The sequence below is a fragment of the Orycteropus afer genome, unplaced genomic scaffold (genome assembly GCF_000298275.1).
Source record: "Orycteropus afer afer isolate SDZICR_OR568_19922 unplaced genomic scaffold, OryAfe1.0 scaffold00080, whole genome shotgun sequence".
NCBI classification, from domain to species: Eukaryota; Metazoa; Chordata; class Mammalia; order Tubulidentata; family Orycteropodidae; genus Orycteropus; species Orycteropus afer.
Window position 1 is genome coordinate 5,031,935 of NW_006921667.1, and position 11,792 is coordinate 5,043,726.

General features: G+C 49.5%; 1 protein-coding gene across 1 annotated transcript in view; it reads left to right on the forward strand.

The window, feature by feature from the left end:
- The window catches only part of MAP2K3 (mitogen-activated protein kinase kinase 3), a 44,702-nt gene extending 40,197 nt beyond the window's left edge, over positions 1 to 4,505 (forward strand). Inside the window, exons 10-12 of the mRNA XM_042781031.1 lie at positions 2,071 to 2,210; positions 3,808 to 3,853; positions 4,422 to 4,505. Coding sequence (XP_042636965.1) covers positions 2,071 to 2,210; positions 3,808 to 3,853; positions 4,422 to 4,505 — 270 coding nt within the window. The remainder of the gene's footprint in view (positions 1 to 2,070; positions 2,211 to 3,807; positions 3,854 to 4,421) is intronic.
- Positions 4,506 to 11,792: the final 7,287 nt, after the last annotated feature.

The window sequence follows — 11,792 nt, forward strand, 5'->3', positions numbered from 1 at the left end:
ACTGGAATGAAATTCCTGCCATCCCAGAAAGTGGGTGAGAGTGAGGGATGGCTGCACCTTTGTTCACCAAGAGGGTATGGGATATAAGAGTAACAAGGGGGATGTTGCACCTTTCTAGTCGTCCGGGTCTGGAATGTCCTTGGAGTTCCCAGCAAGTGGAGCCTGTTCTTAAGTCCCTGGAATCTGGGAGAATGCACTTGCTTTAAATATCCAAAATGGTCAAGCTGCTTGTAAACATTCAAAATGCCTGCACCCTCTGGCCAGACAAGAGCCTACAACTCAGCCTGCCTTCCTCTTTGCTGCTTCCCCTTTTATTCCCCAGCCATCAGAACAGTTCTCCATGCAGTCCCTGGCTAGCAGGGCCAATTTTTAGGCCAATTCTTAGGTCCTACCACCACTCGGCAATATCCAAGCTGTCTGTGCCGTCAGGATTGCTGCCAGACTGCAGCTCTGTATGTCTCCTTTTTTGGTGTTTTCATGCAAATTCTCCTGCTAGTTGGAGATTAGTCCACTTCTATATCCTTCCCTTCAAGACTCAGGGGTCCAAGATTATCTTCTGTATCTGTGTTAATTGGTTCTCCTTTTCTTTGTTGAAGAGGGTCTGTGCAGTCTTTCTGCTTATTCTGCAATCTTATCGGAACTCCTTAACAGTTTTTCTATGACTGTGATGGGAGATATGCATATTAAAGTCATTTGACTTCCTTTCTGCATCCTCATTTAAAATGGCGGCTCATCACAGCCCACTACCCAGAAGGGAGCAAGTAGTTGGACCCATGTGCTCGGGACCACGGTCTCAGGGGACATCAAACTCAGTTGGCATTACATACTACACAAAAACATTGTTCCCCATCCTACTTTGGCGAGTAGCGACTGGGATCTTAAAAGCTTGCAAGTGGCTGTCTAGATGCAACAGTGGGTCTCTCCTCATCCAGAGCAAGGAAGAATGAAGAAAACCAGGGATGCATTAAAACAATTAGTCCAGAGGACTGGTACACCATGTGATGCTCAGCTTATACGACTATGAGACCAGAAGAACTAGACGGTGCCCAGCTATCACTGTCAACCACTTGAAGGGTGATCCATGTAGGAGATCCTGGATAGAATGGGAGAACAATGTGGAATAAAACTCAAAATCATTAGAAAAAAAGAGACCAGGTTTCCTGCTGTGTTAGAGTCTCGTGGAACCCCTGAGACTATGGCCTCTAGCTGCTCTTCAGGTCTGAAATTGAACCCACTCCTGTGCCTTCCAGCCAAACAAAAGATAGGCATATGAGCTGAACATTTACATCAGGTAGATACACTCCTTGGAGAGATCAATCATAGGAGAATAAAAGGGCTGTGTATGTACAGGGAGACAGCTTGAGGGGCAGGAGGGCATGGGAGGGAAGGACACAGGGAAGAGGTGGAGGAAGAGCTCACTTTTGAGCTATTGCATTGTGGGAGATTACGGTCAATGTCATGCAACAAAGTGTACGTGAGCTGCTGTATGGAAGGTGAATATGTTCTGTAAACTTTCACCCAAATCACAGTAAAACAAGAACAACAAAAAAAGATGGCTCAAGTAAATGACAGCAGATACTGTCTGTATCGGGGAGAAATTGGGAAGAAGGTGTTTTGTGGCTAGTAGAATGAGTACCCTGCTGAGGGTTCTGCTGACTGCTGCCTACCAGAGGCAGTCCAGCAATGCCAGATCCTCTACTATTCCAGTTAGAAAACCCATTGGGTTAGAACCTGGGGTTTTACTTAAACCTTCCCACTTCAGAGTGGTTTAAAGCACATGATGGAGAAAGTGGCCACATATGACATAAGGCTTGCACCATAGGCCAAATTGCTCAAGCTGGGTCAGAGGAGGTACAGACTGGCAGCCTCGCTTTCATCTTTGGTCTGATGCTGTTGTTGTATTGGAAAAGTCAGCCAAGGCAGCTCCTTGGATTATGTGGCAGCCTAGCTCCTGAGAGCCAGTCCAGGGTGGGCAGGTCCCCACAATGCCCTGTACTCCATATTCAGGTACAGGGTGAGTGCATCTGATGCCCAGGGCCGTGCTGACCTCAGTGCACTGTCCCTCTACAGATTGAGATGGCCATCTTACGGTTCCCCTATGAGTCCTGGGGGACCCCGTTCCAGCAGCTGAAGCAGGTGGTAGAGGAGCCGTCCCCCCAGCTTCCAGCTGATCATTTCTCCCCTGAGTTTGTGGACTTCACTGCTCAGTGGTAAGTTTCCTGTTCTCCCCAGGCTCTAATCTGCACCCCTGCCCAGTGCCCTTCTCTCTTAACAACACACCCCAAGACAACATGTTATTGAAATGTATAAGGCAGAAATTGTTAGAATATAAGAGAAATTTGACAAAACTCTGGTCCTGTATGAAACTTTAATATCCTTCCAGCAATGGACAGACTGTTGTCGTTATGTGCCATTGAGTCAGACCCGACTCATAGCGACTCCTCCTTGGGTTTCCGAGGCAGTATCACTACAGAAGTAGATTGCCCCATCTTCCTTCTGAGGAGTGGCTGGTGGGTTTGAACCGCCAGCCTTCTGGTTAGCAGTCAAGTGCCTTAGGCACTATGCTACCAGAGCTCCTATGGACAGACTGTTGTTGTTGTTGTTATGTGCCGTCTAGTCAGACCCGACTCATAGCGACCCCTCCTTGGGCTGCCGAGGCAGTATCACTACGGAAGTAGATTGTCTAACCTTGCTTCCGAGGAGTGGCTGGTGGGTTTGAACCGCTGGCCTTCTGGTTAGCAGTCAAGTGCCTTAGGCACTATGCTACCAGAGCTCCCATGGACAGACTAGGTAGACCAAAATAAGAGTATATGGATGATTTGAATAACATACAAGTTTGCTCTCATTGACATTCAGACTTTTGTGCCAAATTAAAGAATAACCATAGGACTCTTAGGAACATTAATTGTGTTTGAGCTTCCAAAAACCCAAAAACCAAACCCACTGCTTTCAAGTTGATTCTGACTCATAGAGACTTAGAGTAGACCTGCTCCATAGGGTTTCCAAGACTATAAATCTTCATAGAAGCAGACTGCGTCATTTTTCTCCCATAGAGCAACTGGTTTGCACCTCTAGCCTTTTGGTTAGCAGCTCAATATTTTAACCATGTTGCTACCAGTGCTGCTTGAGCTTCCAAAGGAAATATCAATAAATTCCCCAGAGGTAAATCACATAGGCAGTGTTCTTTGATGATGATGAAATAAAACTAGATAAAGAAAAGCTACCTGGAAATTAAAAAGGAATTCTTCTAAATAACTCTTGGGTTAAGGATGTTATAAAATAAAATTACAACTAGAAGTAAAAAAACAATGAGAATACGAAATGCAAACATCTATGTGTTGTATGCAGAGAGACACATAAAGTACACTTCATAGCCTCAATTACTCTTTCTAGAAAATAAGAAAGACTGAAGACAAATGAGCCAAGCAGTCATTGGCCATCCTGACCTGCTTTACTTGGGGCCTCCCCTCTCTCAAGAAATTTCCTCTTCAGATTAAAGGCCTTGAGTCTTATTATACATATATAGTATTTCATTATCAGAAGGGCCTTTGGAAGTTCCCTAGAGACAGGAAACTAAGGCCTAGGGAGGTGAAGAAACTTATCCCAAGTCTCTTTAATTTGCACCCATGGACTCCACTTGCCACCATACCTCGGGAGCCCCCAGAATTGTTCCCCCTTTCCCTTTTTGAGCCTGGAAGCAATTGTAGTTCTGTTCATGCCCAGTCAGGGGCTAGGCCAGTCTGCCTGGGGATGCTGGACTCCCTTCCTCTGTATCTCTCAGCCTTAGCCTACCCTGTTCTTTTCTAGCCTGAGGAAGAACCCCATGGAGCGCATGAGCTACCTGGAACTGATGGTGAGTGGGGGCTGACACTCTGCCTGCTCTCTTTTGGTATCTCTGGAGAGAAGGCCTGACCCTGTGCCCAGAAGTGGGCACCTTCATTAACTCATTTATGTCCTAGTCATTCATTTACTCATACACCATTGGGCTTTCTGCCCCACACCAGGTCCTGCAGAGAGCAATCCTGGGGCAGGGAATATGGAGGGGCTAAAGGGGAGGCGAAGTGGTTTACTCAGAGGCATCAGGGAAAGCTTCACAGAGGAGATGCCATTTGAACTGTGCCTGGAAGGATAAAGAAGGGTTACTCACTGATGAAAGGAATGGTAGAAAGTTCCAGAGGGCTGGCATGTGTGGACAAAAGTGAGTAGCTTAGTTTGGCTGGAGGCCTCACTTTCATGAGGGTGACCGCAAGCAGGCCAAGGGAGAGCCCCAAACCCTGTCTCCAACAGTCAGGGTGGGCTTTGAGGGTAGAGGTCCTAGAAGGAATAGCCATTTGCCCATCTTGGGCCACAAGAACAAGCAGGGACTGGTCTAGCTTCCCTCATCCCTACCCACAGTGACTGCCTCCTTCTCTGACCCCTAGGAGCACCCTTTCTTCACCTTGCACAAAACCAAGAAGACGGACATTGCTGCATTCGTGAAGGAGATCCTGGGGGAAGACTCATAAGGGTGGGGCCTTGGACCCCTTAACCCTCAGAGCACCTCAGCCTCTCTCTGCTGGGGTAGGGCTGGCCTACATCCATAAGCTACTGCCACTTGGCCTTGGGGTGCCCAGAGGAGCTGGGGGACTCTTTGCACCTGGCTCTGCCATAGACCATCTTCCCAGGTGCCAAAGAACCAGTCCATCGGGGACACCCAGCTGGGCCCTGGGACCTTGGCCCCACCAGTGCCTCTGCCTTTGCTGCTCCAAGGACCCTACGTCTCCAGCCCCCAAGACCCTGGAATTGAAGGGGACTGGATGTTCAGTTGAAGCTCCCTTTTGGGGCTCTAGGCATCCCCACTGGACATTGTTGCCCCTTGCAGCCTGTGTAGACAGCTGCTGTACCAGCTTGGCCCCAGATGCCACTGAGTTGTATATTTTTTTATCTTTTGACTAAATGGACTTTGCACACTTTGGCCCAGGGTAGCCAGACCTGCTGGCCCAGCATCAGTGGAGGGACACAACAGAGGGATGAGCCATGCGCATCACCTGAGATTCCAGGAGCTGCCCAAGGCCTTCACCCAGCACTGGCCAACAAGGCCTTGCAGGGCACACAGTTGCTGACCACCCACCACCTCTGGGGTGCATCGTTTCACCTTTTTTTTTTTTTTTTTTAAATTTATCCTCTGTTGGTTGTTTCTTTTGCTTTGTAGGTTTGGCTGTTTTTTTTCTTGCATGGTTTAGAGCCCATCGCTTCTCTCTTGCCCCATAGGGGACCAGCGGGCCAGGCCTACCACCTCCGCCCTTGGGGTGCCGTCCAATTCAGTCTATTGGGACTTGCTTTACTGGGGCTATGGACTTATTGTTGCTTTTTTTCCCTTAAATCTCTTTTTTTTGCAGAAAGGACTGCTCATTCTGGGATCTTCCTGACTGGTTGGAGTAGTTGCCTGGTTGCTGTTTTAATTTAAAAAAAAAAAAAAAAAGGTGGGACAAAAGGTTGTGTGAGACTATGTGAGACAGTGACCAACCAGTCTTTCCTTTCTTTGGGAATATGTGTGGCCTCAGAAGATGTTATTACCCAGGGGCAGGGCCTGGGCAGTATGACTAGGAGAAGGGGCCACTGACCAGGAGGAGGAAACACAGGCTCCCAGAGGGCTATGATGGGGTACTGTATTCAGAGCCATCTGGGAGCCAGAACTGGTTGGCATACTCAGTCCCCAGTCACAAGCAGAGTGGTCATGCTAGATACAGAATGGCTGATGCACCAGCTGTTACGCCCAGTGCCTCATGCTTTCACCACACTTAGTGCTTACAACTACTCTGGGTGGTAATGTTCTCATTCCTAGTAGACAGGTGGGAAACAAGCCCAGAGAGTGAAGTAACTTCCCCAGAGCCACAGAGCTTGTCAGGGACAATGCTAGAATTAGGGGGATTTGCACCCAGACCATTTGACTTCAGAGTGATCATGGAGGGAAATTTCTGGTTGTTATGGGGGCACGTAGGAGCTCTGATAGCACAGTGCTTAAGGCACTTGGCTGCTAACCAGAAGGCAGGCGGTTCAAACCCACCAGCCACTCCTTGGAAGGAAGGTTGGGCAATCTACTTCCGTAGTGATACCACCTCGGCAACCCAAGGAGGGGTCTCTATGAGTTGGGTCCGACTCGACGGCACATAACAACAACAACAACAACATGGGGGCAACATGAGAAACCTGGTGTGAGAAAGCAGGGCTTCAGACTGATTTGTTCTAGTTTGTTCCCTTGCTGATAATTTGCATTTCTGCCCCAGATATACTGAATCAGAATCTAAATTTTAAAAGATCCTCAGGTGATTTTATGTATATATGTGCAAAAGCCCTGAGGCACTGAAGGAAGCCCATGGAGTTGGTGTGAGAGCATGAGGGCTGTGGGGCAAGATGAAGCCAGGGAAGGCTTTGGCATCAGAGAGGTCCAGACTGAACTCCAGCTCCACTATTGAGCCCATTTCTGTGGGCAAATCTGAGCCCATTCCCTCATCTGAAAAGTACAGACAAGGGTACAAAGTGTTCTTGGAGATGGCATCTTGTTCCTTGCCACAGATAGAGAAAGTGAGGCGTGGGGACAGGACATGTACCCTGGAGAGGGCTCTGAGGAGGGTGGGGCAGCTGTATTTAGACCCCCTTGTCAGGGTTCAGTCTGGCTCTACAATCCTTGAGGCCTGTGCTGAGCTAGAAACCCTGCTTCATCAGACTGATGCAGTAGGGCATTTATTTGGTCAGTAAGCAGAACTGTGTTTGGCTTCAGGCATAGTTGAATGCAGGGCCCAGTTAATGTCCTGAAGAATTTGTGTCCATTATAGCTGTTTTTTCCTAGGCTCAGCTTCACTCTTCCCTCATGAGAACAAGTCAGGACCCCTGGTACCCACCAGCTCAGCAAATGGGGTCAGCACTATAGCCCAAGTCCCAGGGCTGCTCTCATTTGCTGGGAAATGGTCACTTACTCATCCTAAAGCCAATCACAGGCCATTGGTGGAGTGTGTGTCAGAGGTGTTGCCCAACCTCATCTCAAGATCTGAGTGAAAGGCTCCAATGTCCCTCATCAGACATGGGGCATGGATTCCCATGAGGGCCTGTTCTTCTCTGCCTCTGCCCACCAGTCCTCTCACCCTCAGCCAGAAGCAAATCTGGCTCTTGCCTCCACACGGTCCGTAGCTGGGACATGCTTCTGCCTGTGAACAACCCTTCTCTGGTTCAGAGAATGCAATGGGCATTTGACCCCCACCCTCCTTCATGAAGGTTTGCTCTCACCACAGGGCTTTTGACTGGCTGTGTCCTCTGCCTGAAATGCCTTCCCCTCTCCTCTCCTGCCCCCACTGCATATCTGTCTGTGGCTGGCACCCCATCACCGTTCTGTTTTTCAATTGTTGCCTTCTCTGCAAGTCTTCCCTGACCACACTCGCTCAGCCTCATTCCCAACTCTTCCAGTCCATTAACCTGCTTTATCTGGGCAGAGTTTGAACTGCCATTGTGCCCCGTGAGAATCGGGATCAGTCAGGCCTAAAATAGTGCCAGACTACTGGAGCAAGCATAATTTTCCTAGAGTGGTGTGGGAGCGAGCGAATCCAGCGTCCTGCAGTGTGCACACCCTATCCTAACCCCAGTCCGAGGGCGCGGCCTCGGTCTTCTCCCCCTGCGGCCGCCAGGGGGCGACAGAGCCCCGACCTTGACCGCATTCCCGGGAGCGCCGCCCGAGCCCCGCCCCAGAGAGCTAGTTCTGGGCTCTGCAGAGCCAGCCATTGTCGGAGAGTGGGAGATAGCCGGAGACAGCCACAAGTGGGGGTGGGGTGGGATGTGAGGGTATTGTTAGGTGCTGTCCAGTCAAATCCGACTCATGGCGACTCTACAACAGAACAAAACACTGCCTCGTTCTGTGCCATCCTCACAATCATCGTTGCGCTTGAGCCCACTGTTGCACCCAGTGTCAATCCATCTAGGTGAGGATTTTCCTCTTCTTCGTGGACCTCCTTTACCAATCATCATATCCTTCTCCAGGTCCCTCCTGATAACATGACCAAAGTAAGAGAGAGGAAGTTTGGCAATTCTCACTTCTAAGGAGCATTCTGACTGTGCTTGAAAGACAAATTTGTTTATTCAAGGTGAGGATAGGGACTGAATATTTTGGAAGGGAGAAAGTGCCTGTGCTGTGGCTCCACTGCGCCCCTGCATCCGAGCCCACTGGCCTACTCGTCCCTTGGGGATGCGGAGGCAGCTTGGAGCCTGCAGCCCTCCTAGCGTAGGGTGACAGGGCCTAAGGCCAGATTCATCCACAGGTTCTCACAGGGGCACAACCCTTTACATCTGGCAAATTTCTCTACAGTTTACAAAGTGCTTTATCATTTGCAAAGTACTCTACAATTTGCAAAGCACTACAGTTGCAAAACACTATAGTTTACAAGTCACTCTACAGTTTACAAGGGACTTTCCAGTTACAAAGCACTTTACAGTTTACAAAGCACAGTTTACACAATAATTTACAGTTTGCAGAGCACTCTACACAATTTCAAAGTACTTAATAGTTTGCAAGTAGTTTACTGTTTGCCAAGCACTTGACAGAAAGTACTTTGTAGTTTGCAAATTTGTCTACAGTTTACATATCACAGTGGACACTGGTGTTCACTAGCCGGTCACCATGCATGGGACCTTCAGTGTTTATAAGGGATGTTCAGGCATTGATTGGGGGAAGCCAGACTGTGCAGACCACTTTATATTTATAAGGCCTTGGACAATTTATAAAGCCCATGATCTCAGTGAAGCTCCCCTTGCCACAATCCTTGCCTCAAGTGGCAGGGCTCTCTCTGTGTTCCCAGGCCCTGGGGTGGGGGTGCAGAGGACAGGGACTAACCAGGCTCCTTTGCTGAGGCAGAATGTTTCCATTTCCCACCAGGCAGCATGGGTAGGGAGATACCTGTTCCAGACTGGGATTAGTGAATCTCTGGACTGACAGGGTAAAGACTCATGGTCAGTCAGCTTCCATTCTAGCCATGAGCGTCCTCACCAGGCAGCATTAAAAATGCAGCAGACAAACCTGGTCAGAGCAGGGAGTCAGCCTTAGAGGGAGGGAGGATTTGGTGACTTTGCTTCTAGAGGTCAGGGAGTATCAGCTCAGGTCTCTCCTCAAAACCCTGCTGTGGCTCCCACCTGCCTCAGTCAAGGCCTCCCATTAATTTACACCACCCAGGCCTCCATGACTTCCCAACTTCACACACACACACACACACACACACACACACACACTCTTAGCCTCACCCACGATGTGCGTCAAGGACACGGCCCCCAACTGGCTAATGTTCCTCTCAGATACCACTTCCTCTAAGGCTCCCAACCACTCTATCTTTTCTTCATTGAGTTCATGGCCACCTAGCTTGTTGTCGAAATCCTTGTCCATACCTGCCTCCCCTACCTGTGAGTGCTCGGTGACACAGTGGACAGAGTGGGTATGGGAAAATTGCCCCTCAGCCCACATCCCAGCGCAGAAACCAAGCAGCAGGCCCCAAGAGTCAGGCCCTGCCAGGACTGTGTCAGAGCTTAGGAAGTTGTATCCTACTTATTCTGGGGTGTTATCCTGGAAGGGTGCTCCAGGGGCAAGCTAACCCCTTTATTACACTGATGTAATCCAGCATCCTGCAGTGCATACACCCTGCACCTCTGAGAAGGGATAGGGCCAGATCAAAGCCACAGGGCAAGCAGCACCGAAGCTGGGAACTGAGCTCTGAATTGAGGGCCCCTTTCCATGTTGGTAGCCTAGCCTGCCTTTCTGAGGGCAAGTTCAGGGCACGGTTCCAAGAAAGTCCTCTGCCACTGAATTGGCAACTGTTTATTTCAGGACAGCAATCCCAGCAACTGTGATTAAGGTTTTTCCCTTTATATTCCAGTTTGAAAATCTGTCTGAGTCACTCTGGCCCAAGGTGAGAGATGGGGACCAGACAAGTAGCTTCATCTTCAGCTCTGTCTCAGGCTATTACTCTGGCTGGGCAGGCAAGCTCATGTCACCTCCTCACTAACGTTCAGCAGGGACTTACTAGCATCTGACCAACCCTCTGCCTGAAGCACAGACCCCTCCCTTGCCATACTCACGGGGACCAGCCAGCCTCTGCTTTCACACCTTACCCTGCTGACTCCCTTCCAGATGTGCTTCCTGGCCTGGATCTGAGCTCCATCTCCTTGTTTAGGTTCTGCTTTCTGTGGTCCTGCAGGGAGGGACCCGTGTAAACTGCAGCTCACCCTGAGTGCTTGTTTCTCTGCCTCTTGTGACAGCTACTGTGCTTCCCTTTGGAAGCCTAGCGGGAGGGTCTCTATAGAACCCAGCTGAATATGTTTATCGGAGCCCACTTGTTCAACCCAGGGTGGCCAGAGCGTCAAAGGCCTGGGTTCATTTGGAGGTTAGAGGCTCAGCAAGGCTCAGCCCCTGCGCGAGATCACCTGGGGAGTGAGCTAGTAGTTACAGGGAAGCCCTAACCCCTAGGTGTCCTTCCCCTACCTCCATCCCTGGCTGAGGTTCTGCACAGCAGCCTAGGGAGCTACCTGCCAATACTGGTTTAGCAGCACCTATCCCTCTGGGGGCCTTGGGAAAGAATGGGAGGCTCTATTCCTGCCCTAGGCTACATTTGGTCTGGGGGGTGGGGGCGGGGAGGAAGAGACCTGGGGAGGCAGCCAAAATCTCTGCTTGAGGGTGGAGGAGCTGCTCTGTGCACAGGCCTAGAAAGTTTTCCCTTTTTCCAGCTCCCAAACCCTTAATGGCTCCCCACTGCCCACAGACCCAGGGGGAAAGACACCCAGCATGAACGCTCTACAATAGGGCTATGTCTGGGTGGTTCGCCACAGGGTCTGGCATAGAGCAGTGCCATCTGAGCATCTCCTGTGCTCCAGGCACCATTCTAGAACTGGAGAGAGACCTGGACTCAGCCCTGGCCTGCTCTTGGCACATTCAGTGAAGGCAAAAGACACAACATATACAAATTCACAGTGCTTAAAACAGTTTCTCTGCCTTTCCTCCTGATCACTCCCTAAGGAGAAAAGCTAAGTGAAATTGAATGTTTAATTGAATATTAAATTCCATTTAACTAAAATCAAGTAATTAATTTTAATCAAGTAATTAAATTCTTTTACTTTATTTTAATTTCTCCCTAACAAGAGATACTAATACCAAGGAGTAAGATTTTGCCAGGTAGAGGACATTGGGTACAGGGCCTTGCAAGAGTAAGCTACAGATAATTGTAGTGTCTATGAATTTTTTGACCCCAAGAAACAGTTTTGCCCCCTTGTGAATGCAGAGTGTTAAGGATTATAAACTCTGCTCAGACCTGTGAAGAAGGGTACACATGATGGGGGCCCATGGTGAGTAGTGGCCAGGGTGATATGCTGAGGAGGGATAAGATAGCAGCCTCAGAAGTCTCCATTGGGGGATGAGGGTGAGGCAGAAGGAGCAGGAACTAATAAGTGAAGAGATGGAGCAAGCACATCTGGATGAAAGGGACAGCTTGTGCAAAGGCAGACCCCACAGGGCCCTGAAGGCCACGGTAGACTGTAGACTTTATTTTCAGGGTGAAGGGAAGTCATGGGAAGGTTTTAAGTGGGAGCTAGGGTCTGATTTGTTGTTGTTGTTATGTGCCGTTGAGTTTGACTGACTCATAGCGACCCCTCCTTGGGTTGCTGAGGCAGTATCATTATGGAAGTAGATTGCCCAACCTTCTTTCTGAGGAGTGGCTGGTGGGTTTGAACCGCCAGCCTTCTAGTTAGCAGTCAAGTGCCTTAGGCATAACAAGAACTTCTGTCTGGAA